Source organism: Asparagus officinalis, chromosome 7, assembly GCF_001876935.1.
Source record: "Asparagus officinalis chromosome 7, Aspof.V1, whole genome shotgun sequence".
NCBI lineage: Eukaryota > Viridiplantae > Streptophyta > Magnoliopsida > Asparagales > Asparagaceae > Asparagus > Asparagus officinalis.
The window spans coordinates 44,890,106-44,909,317 of record NC_033800.1 but is presented as its reverse complement, the minus strand read 5'-3'; the positions used below and the strand labels follow the sequence as shown (position 1 = coordinate 44,909,317).

Here is a 19,212-nt window from a genome sequence, read left to right as displayed (position 1 = left end):
GTGTGGGATTTAAGAGAGGTACAAAATGAGAGCGAGAAAGGAAACTGGAGAAAAAAGAAAAATTACTGAAGTACCCACAATATGCGATCAATAGAGGGGACAAGTGAGGTGTCCCCTTCCTATTATGACCAACTCATTATCTAATAAGAGGGGATACATTCCCCTTCTATTAGATAATGAGTTGGTCATCATATGGCCAACTTATTATCCAATAAGAGGGGATACCTCACTTGTCTCTTCTATTTGTCCCATATTCTGGGTCCCGTAGCAAAGCTCGAGAAAAAAATACTTGTGGAGTATGAGAGGTTTCAATTCAATTAAATTGTGACACGTGGTACTCATTATTATTAATTAACTATATCATTTTAATGCCATTAAATTTTTTTAATAAGTAACAAATCTCTTAATTATGGGTAATTTTTAAAATATCTCTAAAATTTTCAGATTGCAATTTACCCCTCGCAAGTTGTAAAAAACCCCTACCAGTTTCATACGTTGCAGTTACATCCCAAAATTGCCACCAGGACCCTAGAAAGTTTGAAAATTTGCAGTTTACAGCTAAAAAGTTGCAAAATCCCGCCTAAAAGTTTCAGAAATTTGTAGCTAATCCCTCCCCCACAAAAAATTGCAGAAAACCACGATAAAAGTTTCATATTTGGTAATGTACCCCCAAAAATTGCAGAATACGCCCCAAAGTTCAGATTTAACTGTTTACGAAGGAATGCTAGGTTCCCCTTAGGCCTTAGCCGAAGGCCAAGAACAATTACATTTTAACTAAGGTCATTTTTTCGATTTTCCATTAGAAGACGGAAAACAACGATAGTGAGGAAGGGGGAAAAATATGATAGCAAAAAAATTTTCATAAAATAAGAAATCTCCGGGGCGCATCCAAGAATTTTTTGGAAAACTGGGATATTTTTGGTCGTGCTTGCAACTATTTCCATGCCAGGTAAATTTCGTAAAAGACCCTAAAGTTTTGGGCCTAAGTTGCGTAAAAACACCTAAACCATGAAAATTAGAGAAAACCCCTAAATCATGGGGTTTTCATAACACACTTCTCTTGCCTATGTATCCCAAAAATACCTATTTCTGGTTTACCCCTATACTTGCATATTTGCTATTTTTTCTCTAATTCTTTCACATTGAATTCTCGGTTGAGCTTACAATTGTTTCTGTGTCGTGTAAATTTCATGAAACACCCTAAAATTTGGGTTTAAGTTGCTTAAAAACCCCTAAATCCAGAAAATTAGAGAAAACCAGTAAATTACGGGGTTTTCATTACGCACTTCTCTTGCCTATGTACCCCAAAAATATCTAGTTTCAGGTTTACCCCTAGATCTGCATGTTTGCTATTTTTTTCTCTATTTCTTTCACATTGAATTGTTTTATTACCCTTCTTACTTGACGCAATTAAAATCGATAGGGTTAAATTAGTTAATATGGAAATTTTGAGTGGTCTACAACTAGAATATTTAAGATATAAAAGGAAAATATTGTGGTAACTGTTGGGACAAACCCGGGGCCTAATAGAGCAGGGTCGCAGCAATAGTAGAGCAAAAGTAGAGATAAAATGTTGGACACACAGATTTACGTGGTTCGGCACTTGATTGCCTACGTCCACGGGCAAGGATAGAAGAATTCACTATGAGGAAAAAACTCTGGAGTTACAAACTCTCTCTTTACAAGGAGAAACTCTCTCTATTTTTTTTCTCTCTCACTCTTCTTATATAAGAAGTTGTTTCTGGGATGAAATTTCCTTAAGGATTTGGAGCCCTATTTATAGTTTTTAGAAAAACACTATGCACAATAAAATATTAATATTTTACTGTAGCTGTGGGGTCCGCTCTTTTGTTTTCTTCTCAAATTTTCAACATATGTGGCTGTGCACTTTCGGTGGGTTTGGAATATTAGGCACCTGACAATCTCCCACTTGAAGATTTGATTGAGCATCAATCATATCTTCACACCATTCTTTCTATCTTGCCATCTTCATGTTGCTTACGTCTCCATCAGACCACAAGAGGATCGACACCAAATAAATTTGTCAGTACTGACTGCTTTGGTCAAAAAATCTGCTAGGTTGTCTTTGGTGTGAATTTTCTGCATATCCACTGTTCCTTCTTCCACTTTCTCACGAACGAAGTGATACTGAACTCGAATGTGCTTGGTCTTTGAATGAAAGGCTGGATTTCTTGCCAAATGCAAAGCACTCTGACTGTCACAAAATAAAGATATCTTCTTTTGTTCATAGCCGAGTTCCTCCAGCACCATCTTCAACCACATCGCTTCTTTACTAGCTTGTGTAGCTGCTACATACTCTGCTTCTGTTGTTGAAGTAGCCACAACTGACTGCAGTTTTGAAACCCAGCTTACAGCTCCGCCAGCAAGTGCAAACACATAACCTGTGGTGGATTTGCTATTATCACGATCACCTGCATAATCAGAATCAACATATCCACTGACAATAAAATCAGATCCCCCATAACATAATGCAACATTTGAGGTTCCTTGAATGTATCTTAGAACCCTCTTTACAGCATTCCAATGCTCTTTACCAGGATTCGCCATGTATCGACTAACCACTCCCACTGCTTGTGCAATGTCTGGTCTTGTACAAATCATCGCGAACATTAAGCTTCCCACTGCTGATGCATACGGCACTCGAGACATCTCCATCCTCTCTTCTTCACTGCTAGGACTCATACTGGAGGATAACTTGAAATTAACAGGAAGTGGGGTAGAAATTGACTTACAATCTTGCATGTTAAAGCGTCGCAAGATTTTCTTCAAATAGTTCTTCTAAGAAAGCCAAATCTTCCTATTAATTCTGTCTCGGTAAATTTGCATCCCTAGAATCTTGTTTGCAGATCCTAAATCCTTCATTTCAAATTCCCTAGCCAACTGAGCCTTTAATTCTTGGATACGATCTTTGTTGGGGCCAGCAACCAACATGTCGTCAACATACAACAATAAGATAACAAAGTTATTTTCACCAAACCTCTTGAAATATGCACAAGGGTCTGAATTAAGTCTGTTGTATCCAAGGCTCATGATGAATGAATCAAATCTCTTATACCAACACCTCGGCGCCTGCTTTAGACCGTACAGAGATTTGTTCAATCTGCAAACCAAGTTCTCTTTTCCTTTTTCTTCAAAACCTTCTGGTTGGAGCATGTAAATTTCTTCTTCAAGATCTCCATGAAGAAATGCTGTTTTCACATCTAGCTGCTCTAGATGTAAGTCAAATATAGCGCTCATAGCCAGGACTATTCGGACTGTTGTTAGTCGCACTACAGGAGAAAATATTTCATTAAAATCAATACCTTCTTTCTGAGCATATCCTTTTACCACCAATCTAGCACGATACCGCTCCACTTGATCATCGCCATTTCGCTTGATCTTGTAGACCCATTTGTTTCCAATGGTCTTTCTTCCTTGTGGCAGTGACACAAGTTCCCAAGTCTTGTTCTTATGGAGAGCTTCAATTTCTTCCTGCATTGCTGCCATCCACAAAGATGCATCTGTGCCATTTATAGCTTCATGAAAAGTTGATGGCTCTCCATCTTCTGTTAGAAGACAGTATGCAACATTACTCTCCGTAATATACTCCGAGTGCCAAGTCGGTGGTCTTCTCTCACGAGTTGACCTTCGAACTTCTGGAGCCTCGGCCTCGACTGGTTCTTGTACATCATGCTCCGGTGTCGCTTCAGAAGAATTCAGATTATCTTCTACCTGAACAGCTACAGTCTCTGAGTCCTTCCTCGAACTGCTTTCTTTCTCTTCACTTTGTAGTTGGTTCTCTACAAAGATAACATCTCTGCTGATGATAACCTTGCGGGTAGTGGGATCCCACAGGCGATACCCCTTTACTCCATCAGCATACCCCAAGAATATGCATTTTCTGGATTTTGAATCCAGCTTTGTAATTTCTTGGGCATTGTACATTACGTACACTGGACTTCCAAATATATGGAGGTTAATCAGCTGGCTTGCCAGTCCACATCTCCATCGGCGTCTTCAATTGTATTGCAGTTGATGGAGATCGATTCACCACATAACAGGCGGTTTTTACTGCTTCCGCCCAAAAGACTTTTTTCAGATTTGCAGTAGCCAACATAGCTCTTGTTCTTTCCAACAGAGTTCTGTTCATCCGCTCCGCCACTCCATTTTGTTGAGGAGTATAAGCCGTACTGAATTGTCTTTTGATGCCTTCATGCTTGCAGAATGCTAGGAATTCACCGTCTGTGTATTCTCCTCCATTATCTGACCTTAAGCACTTGATCTTCTTCTCAGATTCAAGCTCGACCCGCGCTTTGTAGGCTTTAAAGACTGAGAACACATCCGCCTTCTTCTTGATAGGATACACCCAACATCTCCTGGAGTAATCATCAATAAAGGACACAAAGTATTTTGCTCCTCCTAAGGATGTAACTGGTGCTTGCCATACATCAGAATGAACCAGTTCCAGAATAGCCTTGCTTCTAGAACTCGATGTGCTGAACTTCAGTCGATGCTGCTTGCTTGTAACACAATGCTCGCAAAATGGAAGAGCTATCGAATTAAGTCCAGGAAGCAGTTTCTGATCGGAGAGAACCTTCAAGCCTCGTTCTGACATGTGGCCTAGCTTGCGATGCCACATCATGGTTTGTTCTTCTCCACGGCTGGTTGATGCCACACATGAATCAGCTTCCTGCAGAGTCTCTCCCTTGAGCATGTACAGATTTGCAGCTATCTTTTCTCCTTTTATCACCACAAGCGCCCCTCTAACAATCTTCATGACTCCATTTTCTATATGAGTCTTGCACCCGAGCTCATCTAATTGTCCCAAAGACAATAGATTCTTCTTCAAGCCCTTCACATGTCGCACATCTTGAATGGTGCGTATTATACCATCAAACATTTTGATTTTGATAGTACCAATACCACAAATCTCTAAGGCATGATCATTCCCCATGAATACAGATCCTCCTGAGATAGGTTCATATTTGTGAAACCAATCTCTCCGAGAGGTCATGTGCCAAGAGGCTGCTGAATCTAGAAGCCAGACATCAGCAAACTTCTTTCTGCCTTCATCAACAGTGGTTGCTCCACTGAATAGAATTTCACCATCCTCTGACGTGCTGACAACACATCCTTGGGATGTTGATGGCTCTGAAGACTTTTTATCTCCACTCTTCTTGTTGTGCCAACACTCCGATTTGACGTGCCCTCTTTTGCCACAGTTGTAGCATTTGATATTCTTCTTACTTCGTGATTTCGATCTACCATGGGCATGACTCCCACTGGAGCCACGTTCCGTTGATCTTCCTCTCATCACCGACAAGGCCTCCGCTTGCTGCGAACTTGTCTGCCTGTCTTCCTTGTTCTTGCGCCGATTTTCTTCCTCCAGAACAGCGGCTGCAACATCATCGAAGACTAGATTGCCGTAAGGACGTTGTTCGTCAGGTTGATGATGAGTTGATCATACGAGTCAGGTAGACTCTGAAGTAGAAGTTCTGCACGTTCATTCGCACCAACTGTATATCCCAACGTTGTGAGTTGGGAGAACAGTGTGTTTAGGGTGTTGATGTGGTCGGTCATCGATGTAGATTCCGCCATCCTCAGAGTGTAAAGTCTCCTTTTTAAGAAGATTTTATTGTGCATGGATTTCGCCTCATATAGCTTTGTTAGAGTATCCCAGATCTCCTTTGCTGTCTTCTTCTCCTCTATGCTTGACAGCACCCCGTCTGCTAATGCCAGATGGAGATTTGCAATAGCATTTTCGTCCATCTCGTTCCACTTCTTATCATCTGTGATGTCGTCCGGCCTTGCACCAATGGCCGCCAGGCAATTATCTTTTCTCAAGATAGCCTTTATCTTCAACTTCCACAGTGAGAAATTACTCCCGTCGAATTTCTCGATCTTGAACTTCGCCGCCATTGCTTCTACCACGAATAGTAACTTCTTACTATTTTACGTAAACAGTAACTGTATTTATGAACAGTAACCGTATCTGTGAATAGTACCGTACTTGTGAATAGTACCGTATTTTTGAACAGTACCGTACTCGTGAACAGTACCCGTCACCGCCAAAGGGTAAGTGATAACCTAACTTATTTTCTGATGTGGAGGATCCACCTTTGGTGGCAGCCACAGAGCATACGATAAGTAGATATATACAAGTACCCTAAGTTGGCTCTGATACCACTTGTTGGGACAAACCCGGGGCCTAATAGAGCAGGGTCGCAGCAATAGTAGAGCAAAAGTAGAGATAAAATGTTGGACACACAGATTTACGTGGTTCGGCACTTGATTGCCTACGTCCACGGGCAAGGATAGAAGAATTCACTATGAGGAAAAAACTCTGGAGTTACAAACTCTCTCTTTACAAGGAGAAACTCTCTCTATTTTTTTTCTCTCTCACTCTTCTTATATAAGAAGTTGTTTCTGGGATGAAATTTCCTTAAGGATTTGGAGCCCTATTTATAGTTTTTAGAAAAACACTATGCATAATAAAATATTAATATTTTACTGTAGCTGTGGGGTCCGCTCTTTTGTTTTCTTCTCAAATTTTCAACATATGTGGCTGTGCACTTTCGGTGGGTTTGGAATATTAGGCACCTGACAGTAACTAGACTATACCCTCCAATCTACTCCCGAGATACTACACCTAAAGATTATGGACTAGTCATTCAGGAGCCATCAATTTTGATGTCAATTCAAAATGTAAAGACCCATACTTTTGTGCGTAGTAATATAGAAATAACTTTGGAGGGTATAGTTTAGTTAGAATTATCCAAGCAAAAAAGCTTACTCTTCTAGCAGAGTTTGGGGTGTTCTTGCTGTTCATGGTGGCTTCAACTTTAATGGTGTTAAATAAGAGGAGTATTTCCTTATTCTATTATAAATCTACCAAATACTTTAATACCCATGTCCCGCAAACACTTCACCTTGCTAACTATCTAAATATAAATACAGGATTTATCACGCATAATGCATGACTTCTGGAACTTAGTACTATAAATTAACGAGAGTGCACTCAACCATAACATGCATATTTTGTGACAAAAACAATAAATCTATACCTCATTTATATATATCACACAACGCACGCATACAACAACTTAGTAGTGAGAGAGAGAGAGAGAGAGAGTATGGCAGATCTTAACAAGCAGTCATTCTCGATATTTTCTCTCATCCTAGTGATGATTAGTATTGGTGCTTTCGCTCGAGCGGAGCAATGTGAGGATCAAATTGAGGACCTGGTGAGCAAATGCGGTCAGTATGTGCAATGGATTGCATCAAGGCCGGAGGATGCTTCAAGAGATTGTTGTGCTGTGGTGAAGAGAGCGGATGTGAAGTGCGTATGTGATCATGTCACGGAGGAAGTTGAGATGGCTATTGATATGGATAAAGCGGTGGCTGTTGCTGCTAAGTGTGGGAGGCCAATTCCTCCGGGAACACAATGTGGAGGTAATAAATAGTTGCGTTTCTTGGATTCTCTCCCTTGCTACCTTAAGCAACTTGATCTTTGCTTCTCTATATCAAGCATCGACCCGCGCTTTGGTAGGCTTTTAAGACGTGAGAAGTACACATCCGCCTTCTTCTTGATAGGTAACACCACATGCTCCTGGGAGTACATCATCAATAAAGGACACAAAGTATTTTGTGCCGCTCCTTAAGGATGTAAACTTGGTGCTTGCCATACATCCTAGAATGAACAGTTCCAGGAATAGCCTTGCTTCCTAGAGACTCGATGTGCTATAACTTCAGTCGATGCTGCTTCTTGTAACACAATGCTTCGGCAAAATGAAAAGAGCTACGAAATTGAAGGTCCAGCTCTAGGAAGCTTTCTGATTCGGAGAGAACCCTTCAAGCCTCGTTCGACAGTCACGGTGGCCTAGCTTGCGATGCCACACAATGGTTTGTCTTCTCCGACGGCCTGGTTGTGCCAACACATGAATCAGCTTCCTGCAGAGTCTCTCGCCTTGAGCATGTATGATGATTTGCAGCTATCTTTTCCTCCTTTTATCACCGACAAGCGGCCCTCTAACACATCTTCATTGACTCCATTTTCTATATGCAGCTCTTGCAGCCCGAGCTGCATTCTAATTTGCTTCCCAAAGACAATAGATTCTTACTTCAAGGCCTTCACATTGTCGCAGCATCTTAGATGGGTGGCGTATTATACCAATCAAACATTTAATTTTGATAGTACGCAATAACCACAAAATCTCTTAAGGGCATGATCACTTCCCCTGAATAGGCAGATCCTCCTGCAGATAGGGTTCTATATTTGTGAATCCTATTTATAGTTTTTAGAAAAATACTATGCACAATAAAATATTAATATTTTACTGTAGCTGTGGGGTCCGCTCTTTTGTTTTCTTCTCAAATTTTCAACATATGTGGCTGTGCACTTTCGGTGGGTTTGGAATATTAGGCACCTGACAATCTCCCACTTGAAGATTTGATTGAGCATCAATCATATCTTCACACCATTCTTTCTATCTTGCCATCTTCATGTTGCTTACGTCTCCATCAGACCACAAGAGGATCGACACCAAATAAATTTGTCAGTACTGACTGCTTTGGTCAAAAAATCTGCTAGGTTGTCTTTGGTGTGAATTTTCTGCATATCCACTGTTCCTTCTTCCACTTTCTCACGAACGAAGTGATACTGAACTCGAATGTGCTTGGTCTTTGAATGAAAGGCTGGATTTCTTGCCAAATGCAAAGCACTCTGACTGTCACAAAATAGAGAAATCTTCTTTTGTTCATAGCCGAGTTCCTCCAGCACCATCTTCAACCACATCGCTTCTTTACTAGCTTGTGTAGCTGCTACATACTCTGCTTCTGTTGTTGAAGTAGCCACAACTGACTGCAGTTTTGAAACCCAGCTTACAGCTCCGCCAGCAAGTGCAAACACATAACCTGTGGTGGATTTGCTATTATCACGATCACCTGCATAATCAGAATCAACATATCCACTGACAATAAAATCAGATCCCCCATAACATAATGCAACATTTGAGGTTCCTTGAATGTATCTTAGAACCCTCTTTACAGCATTCCAATGCTCTTTACCAGGATTCGCCATGTATCGACTAACCACTCCCACTGCTTGTGCAATGTCTGGTCTTGTACAAATCATCGCGAACATTAAGCTTCCCACTGCTGATGCATACGGTACTCGAGACATCTCCATCCTCTCTTCTTCACTGCTAGGACTCATACTGGAGGATAACTTGAAATTAACAGGAAGTGGGGTAGAAATTGACTTACAATCTTGCATGTTAAAGCGTCGCAAGATTTTCTTCAAATAGTTCTTCTGAGAAAGCTAAATCTTCCTATTAATTCTGTCTCGGTAAATTTGCATCCCTAGAATCTTGTTTGCAGATCCTAAATCCTTCATTTCAAATTCCCTAGCCAACTGAGCCTTTAATTCTTGGATACGATCTTTGTTGGGGCCTGCAACCAACATGTCGTCAACATACAACAATAAGATAACAAAGTTATTTTCACCAAACCTCTTGAAATATGCACAAGGGTCTGAATTAAGTCTGTTGTATCCAAGGCTCATGATGAATGAATCAAATCTCTTGTACCAACACCTCGGCGCCTGCTTTAGACCGTACAGAGATTTGTTCAATCTGCAAACCAAGTTCTCTTTTCCTTTTTCTTCAAAACCTTCTGGTTGGAGCATGTAAATTTCTTCTTCAAGATCTCCATGAAGAAATGCTGTTTTCACATCTAGCTGCTCTATATGTAAGTCAAATATAGCGCTCATAGCCAGGACAATTCGGACTGTTGTTAGTCGAACTACAGGAGAAAATATTTTATTAAAATCAATACCTTCTTTCTGAGCATATCCTTTTACCACCAATCTAGCACGATACCGCTCCACTTGATCATCGCCATTTCGCTTGATCTTGTAGACCCATTTGTTTCCAATGGTCTTTCTTCCTTGTGGCAGTGACACAAGTTCCCAAGTCTTGTTCTTATGGAGAGCTTCAATTTCTTCCTGCATTGCTGCCATCCACAAAGATGCATCTGTGCCATTTATAGCTTCATGAAAAGTTGATGGCTCTCCATCTTCTGTTAGAAGACAGTATGCAACATTACTCTCCGTAATATACTCCGAGTGCCAAGTCGGTGGTCTTCTCTCACGAGTTGACCTTCGAACTTCTGGAGCCTCGGCCTCGACTGGTTCTTGTACATCATGCTCCGGTGTCGCTTCAGAAGAATTCGGATTATCTTCTACCTGAACAGCTACAGTCTCTGAGTCCTTCCTCGAACTGCTTTCTTTTTCACCACTTTGTAGTTGATTTTCTACAAAGATAACATCTATGCTGATGATAACCTTATAGGTAGTGGGATCCCACAAGTGATACCCCTTTACTCCATCAGCATACCCCAAGAATATGCATTTTCTGGATTTTGAATCCAGCTTTGTAATTTCTTGGGCATTGTACATTACGTACACTGGACATCCAAATATATGGAGGTTAGAATAATCAGCTGGCTTGCCAGTCCACATCTCCATCGGCGTCTTTAATTGTATTGCAGTTGATGGAGATCGATTCACCACATAACAGGCGGTTTTTACTGCTTCCGCCCAAAAGACTTTTTCCAGATTTGCAGTAGCCAACATAGCTCTTGTTCTTTCCAACAGAGTTCTGTTCATCCGCTCCGCCACTCCATTTTGTTGAGGAGTATAAGCCGTACTGAATTGTCTTTTGATGCCTTCATGCTTGCAGAATGCTAGGAATTCACCGTCTGTGTATTCTCCTCCATTATCTGTTCTCAAGCACTTGATCTTCTTCTCAGATTCAAGCTCGACCCGCGCTTTGTAGGCTTTAAAGACTGAGAACACATCCGCCTTCTTCTTGATAGGATACACCCAACATCTCCTGGAGTAATCATCAATAAAGGACACAAAGTACTTTGCTCCTCCTAAGGATGTAACTGGTGCTTGCCATACATCAGAATGAACCAGTTCCAGAATAGCCTTGCTTCTAGAACTCGATGTGTTGAACTTCAGTCGATGTTGCTTGCTTGTAACACAATGCTCGCAGAATGGAAGAGCTACCGAATTAAGTCCAGGAAGCAGTTTCTGATCGGAGAGAACCTTCAAGCCTCGTTCTGACATGTGGCCTAGCTTGCGATGCCACATCATGGTTTGTTCTTCTCCACGGCTGGTTGATGCCACACATGAATCAGCTTCCTGCAGAGTCTCTCCCTTGAGCATGTACAGATTTGCAGCTATCTTTTCTCCTTTTATCACCACAAGCGCCCCTCTAACAATCTTCATGACTCCATTTTCTATATGAGTCTTGCACCCGAGCTCATCTAATTGTCCCAAAGACAATAGATTCTTCTTCAAGCCCTTCACATGTCGCACATCTTGAATGGTGCGTATTATACCATCAAACATTTTGATTTTGATAGTACCAATACCACAAATCTCTAAGGCATGATCATTCCCCATGAATACAGATCCTCCTGAGATAGGTTCATATTTGTGAAACCAATCTCTCCGAGAGGTCATGTGCCAAGAGGCTGCTGAATCTAGAAGCCAGACATCAGCAAACTTCTTTCTGCCTTCATCAACAGTGGTTGCTCCACTGAATAGAATTTCACCATCCTCTGACGTGCTGACAATGCATCCTTGAGATGTTGATGGCTCTGAAGACTTTTTATCTCCACTCTTCTTGTTGTGCCAACACTCCGATTTGACGTGCCCTCTTTTGCCACAGTTGTAGCATTTGATATTCTTCTTACTTCGTGATTTCGATCTACCATGGGCATGACTCCCACTGGAGCCACGTTCTGTTGATCTTCCTCTCGTCACCGACAAGGCCTCCGCTTGCTGCGAACTTGTCTGCCTGTCTTCCTTGTTCTTGCGCCGATTTTCTTCCTCCAGAACAGCGGCTGCAACATCGTCGAAGACTAGATTGTCCGTGAGGACGTTGTTCGTCAGGTTGATGATGAGTTGATCATACGAGTCAGGTAGACTCTGAAGTAGAAGTTCTGCACGTTCATTCGCACCAACTGTATATCCCAACGTTGTGAGTTGGGAGAACAGTGTGTTTAGGGTGTTGATGTGGTCGGTCATCGATGTAGATTCCGCCATCCTCAGAGTGTAAAGTCTCCTTTTTAAGAAGATTTTATTGTGCATGGATTTCGCCTCATATAGCTTTGTTAGAGTATCCCAGATCTCCTTTGCTGTCTTCTTCTCCTCTATGCTTGACAGCACCCCGTCTGCTAATGCCAGATGGAGATTTGCAATAGCATTTTCGTCCATCTCGTTCCACTTCTTATCATCTGTGATGTCGTCCGGCCTTGCACCGATGGCCGCTAGGCAATTATCTTTTCTCAAGATAGCCTTTATCTTCAACTTCCACAGTGAGAAATTACTCCCGTCGAATTTCTCGATCTTGAACTTCGCCGCCATTGCTTCTACCACGAACAGTAACTTCTTACTATTTCACGTAAATAGTACTGTATTTATGAACAGTAACCGTATTCATGAATAGTGTCGCACTTGTGAACAGTACCGTACTCGTGAATAGTACCCGTTACCTCCAAAGGGTAAGTGATAACCTAACTTATTTTCTGATGTGGAGGATCCACCTTTGGTGGCAGCCACAGAGCATACGATAAGTAGATATATACAAGTACCCTAAGTTGGCTCTGATACCACTTGTTGGGACAAACCCGGGGCCTAATAGAGCAGGGTCGCAGCAATAGTAGAGCAAAAGTAGAGATAAAATGTTGGACACACAGATTTACGTGGTTCGGCACTTGATTGCCTACGTCCACGGGCAAGGATAGAAGAATTCACTATGAGGAAAAAACTCTGGAGTTACAAACTCTCTCTTTACAAGGAGAAACTCTCTCTATTTTTTTCTCTCTCACTCTTCTTATATAAGAAGTTGTTTCTGGGATGAAATTTCCTTAAGGATTTGGAGCCCTATTTATAGTTTTTAGAAAAACACTATGCATAATAAAATATTAATATTTTACTGTAGCTGTGGGGTCCGCTCTTTTGTTTTCTTCTCAAATTTTCAACATATGTGGCTGTGCACTTTCGGTGGGTTTGGAATATTAGGCACCTGACAGTAACTAGACTATACCCTCCAATCTACTCCCGAGATACTACACCTAAAGATTATGGACTAGTCATTCAGGAGCCATCAATTTTGATGTCAATTCAAAATGTAAAGACCCATACTTTTGTGCGTAGTAATATAGAAATAACTTTGGAGGGTATAGTTTAGTTAGAATTATCCAAGCAAAAAAGCTTACTCTTCTAGCAGAGTTTGGGGTGTTCTTGCTGTTCATGGTGGCTTCAACTTTAATGGTGTTAAATAAGAGGAGTATTTCCTTATTCTATTATAAATCTACCAAATACTTTAATACCCATGTCCCGCAAACACTTCACCTTGCTAACTATCTAAATATAAATACAGGATTTATCACGCATAATGCATGACTTCTGGAACTTAGTACTATAAATTAACGAGAGTGCACTCAACCATAACATGCATATTTTGTGACAAAAACAATAAATCTATACCTCATTTATATATATCACACAACGCACGCATACAACAACTTAGTAGTGAGAGAGAGAGAGAGAGAGAGTATGGCAGATCTTAACAAGCAGTCATTCTCGATATTTTCTCTCATCCTAGTGATGATTAGTATTGGTGCTTTCGCTCGAGCGGAGCAATGTGAGGATCAAATTGAGGACCTGGTGAGCAAATGCGGTCAGTATGTGCAATGGATTGCATCAAGGCCGGAGGATGCTTCAAGAGATTGTTGTGCTGTGGTGAAGAGAGCGGATGTGAAGTGCGTATGTGATCATGTCACGGAGGAAGTTGAGATGGCTATTGATATGGATAAAGCGGTGGCTGTTGCTGCTAAGTGTGGGAGGCCAATTCCTCCGGGAACACAATGTGGAGGTAATAAATAGTTGCGTTTCTTGGATTCTCTCCCTTGCTGCTGCCCAATCAATAAATAGATGTCGCTCAATTGTGAAAGAACCCCCTCCTCCAAGTGAACTTTTTTATTCTTTTCCTCCGTATTGCTGCCCAATCAATAAATAGATGTCGCTCAATTGTGAAAGAACCCCCTCCTCCAAGTGAACTTTTTTATTCTTTTCCTATTAGGAACTATATTTGTCAAAAACATCGTTTTCTCTTTATCTAAAGATAAAAGAGAAAAAAAATTTCACTCAAAAGGGTTATCTATAACAATAGAACTACAAGAGATCTATTTGCATTGGGTAATAGTATAGGGTGTCCCTTCGCAATTAAACATTTTTTTTATTTTTTCTACTATTTTTAACTCACTGGAAACCATATAATAATATTCTTGTCTATCGTTTAATTATGACAATCACTCGATTCCCTTATGAGTTTAAAAAACCAATGAAAAAAACATGTCATCATATTAACAAAGGGTGCGTATACTAGAGGAATCCTGTTGGGGAATTTTAGTCTCCCCGCCTACCACGATATGCGCAACTCGGAAGCCAATCTCAATCAATAAGATAGAACAACCACAATAAAAAAAAAAGAACACTAAGATTTGCGTGGTTCGGTCGACCAACTTCGACCTACGTCCACGGGACAACAATACGAGAAATTTACTATGTATCAGAGAGAACTACAAGAGGAACCACTCAACTCTCGTCTCTCAATCTCTCAATCTCACATACATAATCAACTCTCATATTCTCTCCAAAGTATACTCCTTGTAATCTTTTGCACGGATAAAGACTACGAAACCCTCTCTCTCTCTCATCTACTAAATCTTTACTTTTTCTTCATGGTTTTTCCTCCACCAATAGAAGAATATATATAGGGAAACCAAAACCCTATCTGTAGCCTAACTTCCTAATTAGAATAGGATTCAAACTCCTAATCATGATAAAACCCAAACTCCTAATCATGATAGAACTCAAACTCCTAATCATGATAGAACCCAAACTCCTAATCATGATAGAACTCTAACCCTATCTAATTCTCATGAAGTTACACAAAGAATCAAAGACAAAATCCCAACAATCTCCACCTTGGATTTGATTCCCAAACTGCCTTGAAGATATATCATCGTCGTCTTGAAACTTTGTCTCTCCCGCTAGAGTCTTCTATTTCTTTCGCACTTCAAATCAGAACACCTGCACTCCCAATTGGATGCCTTCATGATCCTCACTATCTTCTGCTTCGTCGTGATGCCTCCACCTTTCTTGTTGTCCTTGTGCTCCACCTGCATCGCTCGTCTCAAATCATATCGGTGCACCTCTCCTACTCTACACTACGAGTTGGATGCATTTATCTCCTCCATCACTTGGCTTGGACTGAATATGAGTGCTCACCATCTTCAAGTCCAACGCCACCATCTTCATCTCCATGTGTGTCACTCAGTCGTGCTCGCTTACAAGCTCCACCTAATCTGGTACTGTCCTCCTCAAGTATAAACACCAACCAACTCCTGCTCCTTATCTACCATCAGATTTGTCTTGCCGTTAAATAGCGGAATATCAAACTTCGGACCTGAAGAAGTCATCATCCTCTAACTTCGGACCTGTAGTGATTGAATTTGATAAAACTGATGCCAAAAATGAATTCAGCACATCGAAAAACCCTAGGAACGACTCCTGGATCACTAAAATCCGCCTCCAAATCCTCAATCGGCTAACAAATCAATCTGGACCGTCGGATCCCCACGCGAACAATGCCCGCCACGCTACAATGTTCTGCTATAGACTATAGTAACCTTTCCCCTCCCCCCCTTCCTTTTTTTTCATCTTGATTCTTGTAACGCTGATTTTCAATCTTACACGACGTCGTCTTCTATCTTGCAAACTCGCTCCCGGATCCATCACCATCGCTCTAATACCACTTGTTAGGGAATTTCAGTCTTCTCGCCTACAACGATATGCGCAACTCGAAAGCCAACCTCAATCAATAAGATAGAACAATCACAATCAAGAAAAAAGAACATCGAGATTTACGTGGTTCAGTCGATCAACTTCGACCTACATCCACGGGGCAACAATACAAGAAATTCACTATGTATCAGGGAGAAGTACAAGAGGAACCACTCAACTCTTGTCTCTCAATCTCTCAACCTCACATACATAATCAACTCTCATATTCTCTCCAAAGCCCACTCATTGTAATCTTTTGCACGGATAAAGACTACGAAACCCTCTCTCTCTCTCATCTACTACATCTCTACTTTTCTTCATGGTTTTTCCTCCACCAATAGAAGAATATATATAGGGAAACCAAAACCCTATCTCTAGCTTAACTTCCTAATTAGAATAGGATTCAAACTCCTAATCATGATAGAACTCAAACTCCTAATCATGATAGAACTCTAACCCTATCTAATTCTCATGATGTTACACAAAGAATCAAAGACAAAATCCCAACAATCCTTCATAGAAAATCATACGCGGAGGATCAAAATTTGACACTTGTCAATTAGCACGAATCTTATGTATAATTATAGACGGTTAATAAATATCCAATTTTATTCTTGTTGTTTTTAAGGTAATAAAAAAGTAGATGGTGAAAGGATTCAAATTGCTTTATTTATTTATTTTTTGAAAGATTATATTTTTGACAGTTTGTGCATGTCATTCATAGGATTGTTTTGGTTTCTTTTTTCAGCTTTTTTTTTCTGGCATATAAGTTTGATCTTTTTCAGGGAGTTTCTGACTTACGTTGGTTTTGTTTTGCAGCTTATCGTGTTCCTCATGAATGAGCTCCAAAGAGGAAGACACTGAAATGGATAGTATTAGCATTATATTAATTCGTACCAAATGGTATCAAAAGTCTTAGGTGAGAAATTGTATCCGAACATATATAGTATTGAAATTGGTATCTCTATTATCTCTTACGATTGTGAGAAGAAAGTTGGGATGGAACAAAAACTATGTTACAATGAGTTCTCCAATATTTTCTTAGTCTTTCATCAGACTTTTTGTTGCTGTTTCCAAACTCCCCTGTGATGTGTGTTGTTTCCATTTGATGGTTTTGTTTGGTTTTCTCTAGCTGTTGGAATTGTTGGTTTAGTGTGGTAGGTGACGACAATGGTCCGCTCCCTACCCACTCCTCCTACGGTTCTTTATATAACTAGAGATTATGTAAATTCTTACCTTTTATACTCTTTTAATATATATTTAAATGAACAGGGCATCTCACCCTGTTTTTCAGGTTAAAAAAAATGAGTTCTCCAATATGAAAATGTTGGTAAAATGGAAAAGAAAGTATGCCCAAGTGTTAACTTCAAGATTTTCCTGAAACTCCCAGTATGTTGAAAATGATTACTAAATAGCATAAATTAAACTTTTATTTCTTATATATGCTACTTTCTTTAGTTTTTCACCTTTCCTATTTCCTATTTTAACAAATTACATCAATGACGTGATGAATGTTGGAAGCTTTGTTCATGAAAAGGCAATTTTGCCTTTGTGAATAGTCCCACATCGGAAAATGAGATGAATAGTAAATGGTATATAATGGTTCTCTCTTTATTGGGCTTTGAATAATGTTTTGGGTTTTGTGGGCCTTGCGGTTCTACCACACACACGCGCGCGCACGCCTCGCCCGCACGCCGCAGCCGCACTCGCACACTTTTTGCTTCTCAAGCCTTCTTTTTTGCACGTTTTACACATTTTGTAACGGCTGCATGCGGGTAACGGAATGCTTCTCAAGCCTTCTTTTTTGCACGTTTTACACATTTTGTAACGGCTGCATGCGGGTAACGGAAGCAATAACAGGGCGTAACGGTTCCTTGGATTCAGCGGGAGTTACACCTTTCATCACCTATAAAAGGAGGCTTGGAGCTCATTCAGAAACACAACAACGAAGAGGAAAAATCTCTACTCTCTCTTCTCTTCTCTACTCTTATACCTCCAAGAAAAGATTTCGGCTACATTTACGTATTCTATTTTCTGGGCAACTGTTTTCGTCTGAGCATAAGCTCTGTGTCTCACGCCCGAGTGCAGAGGCCGACCGATTCCGGGGGTTTTTACCGCTAGGGGAGAGAGGACAAATTGCGCCAGGGCGATAGGCGGGTCCTTAATCTTCTAGGGCAGTGATATAACGACTGCTCCCAATCAGGCCTGAATTTTCTAACTCCTTAATTTGTTTATACTATTATATTCTTGTTTTGACAGCAAATATAACAATCTAGACATGAATAATTGAGCTAGAAATTCATATTAAAGTTACCGCTTATCGTCGATAATAATGGAAGTCTTCTCCTCTCTTCTCCCGTAGCCAACGATGAGAATTAGGTCTCTTTTTCTGCGTACGGTTGAGAGGAGGGAAAAAGTAGAGAGAGGAGGGACTCCGTCCCTTTATATAGATATTTGTGATTTACCCTATCCATCATGATTTAATCACAACCGTGGGATTATACTCCGATCGATCATGTTTTATCATGAACCCAAATATTTAGCCCACCTGAATTAAGTATATAATTAGGGTAAATCAATTATCTTTATGTGCATACAATAATCTTTATGAATTGTCTAAAATTATGTATTAAAACTTTATAAAATGAAAATAAAAACTATATAGTTGAAAAGTACACAGAATGATCTTTCCAACGACTATTTATGGGCTCAAATCGGACTTAAAACGGATCTGGAACACGGTATTATTCATGAGGTTACTGCTCCTTACACACCACAGTCTAATGGGGTAGCTGAACGAAAGAATAGAACCATAATGGACATGGTGAACTGTATGTTACTCAGTTCAGGAGCACCTAAAAATCTCTGGGGTGAAGCTCTTCTAAAGTACACAGAATGATCTTTCCAACGACTATTTATGGGCTCAAATCGGACTTAAAACGGATCTGTAGCAACCAAAACAAAATGAGTGGTCAAATCTATAATGGGTCGGGTCTGGAAATTAATTTGTTTGACCCATTTCATAATGGGTTGAGTTAGAAATTTAATGGATCTAATCCATTACTATAGCGGGTCAGGTCCATTGCATACTGGATCGGGTCTTCCTTAATGGGTTATCGAGTTATATAACTCAAATAATAAATGATAGTTAATTGTACTAATTAATCTAATTATTTACTTAATTAAATTAACTAACTAATTAACTAAAACCATAACCCTAAACCCACCCGACCTAAGAGGCATTACTACCGCTGCCATCACCCAAACCCCTACCAACCCAGCCCGCTGTC

General features: G+C 40.4%; 3 protein-coding genes across 3 annotated transcripts in view; 2 read left to right on the top strand and 1 right to left on the bottom strand.

Annotated features, from left to right (window-relative positions):
* The window catches only part of LOC109847067 (acyl carrier protein 2, mitochondrial-like), a 4,562-nt gene extending 3,778 nt beyond the window's left edge, over positions 1-784 (bottom strand). Inside the window, exon 1 of the mRNA XM_020416313.1 lies at positions 768-784. Coding sequence (XP_020271902.1) covers positions 768-784 — 17 coding nt within the window. The remainder of the gene's footprint in view (positions 1-767) is intronic.
* Positions 7,134-8,091, top strand: LOC109847066. The gene is made up of 2 exons (XM_020416312.1): positions 7,134-7,452; positions 8,066-8,091. Exons 1-2 carry the CDS (start codon positions 7,134-7,136, stop codon positions 8,089-8,091), a joined length of 345 nt encoding a protein of 114 aa, XP_020271901.1.
* On the top strand, positions 13,583-16,979 carry LOC109851012. Its single transcript, XM_020421116.1, has 2 exons — positions 13,583-13,949; positions 16,742-16,979. The coding sequence occupies exons 1-2, from the start codon at positions 13,631-13,633 to the stop codon at positions 16,762-16,764; spliced, it is 342 nt and encodes a 113-aa protein (XP_020276705.1). The 5' UTR covers positions 13,583-13,630; the 3' UTR covers positions 16,765-16,979.

Bases quoted from the DNA above. Each gene is read 5' to 3' on its own strand.
- LOC109847066 (XM_020416312.1), top strand. From the start codon at position 7,134: ATGGCAGATCTTAACAAGCAGTCATTCTCGATATTTTCTCTCATCCTA. The intron at 7,453-8,065 runs GTAATAAATAGT...TTCTATATGCAG, and splicing joins TCCGGGAACACAATGTGGAG to CTCTTGCAGCCCGAGCTGCA.
- LOC109851012 (XM_020421116.1), top strand. From the start codon at position 13,631: ATGGCAGATCTTAACAAGCAGTCATTCTCGATATTTTCTCTCATCCTA. The intron at 13,950-16,741 runs GTAATAAATAGT...TTTGTTTTGCAG, and splicing joins TCCGGGAACACAATGTGGAG to CTTATCGTGTTCCTCATGAA.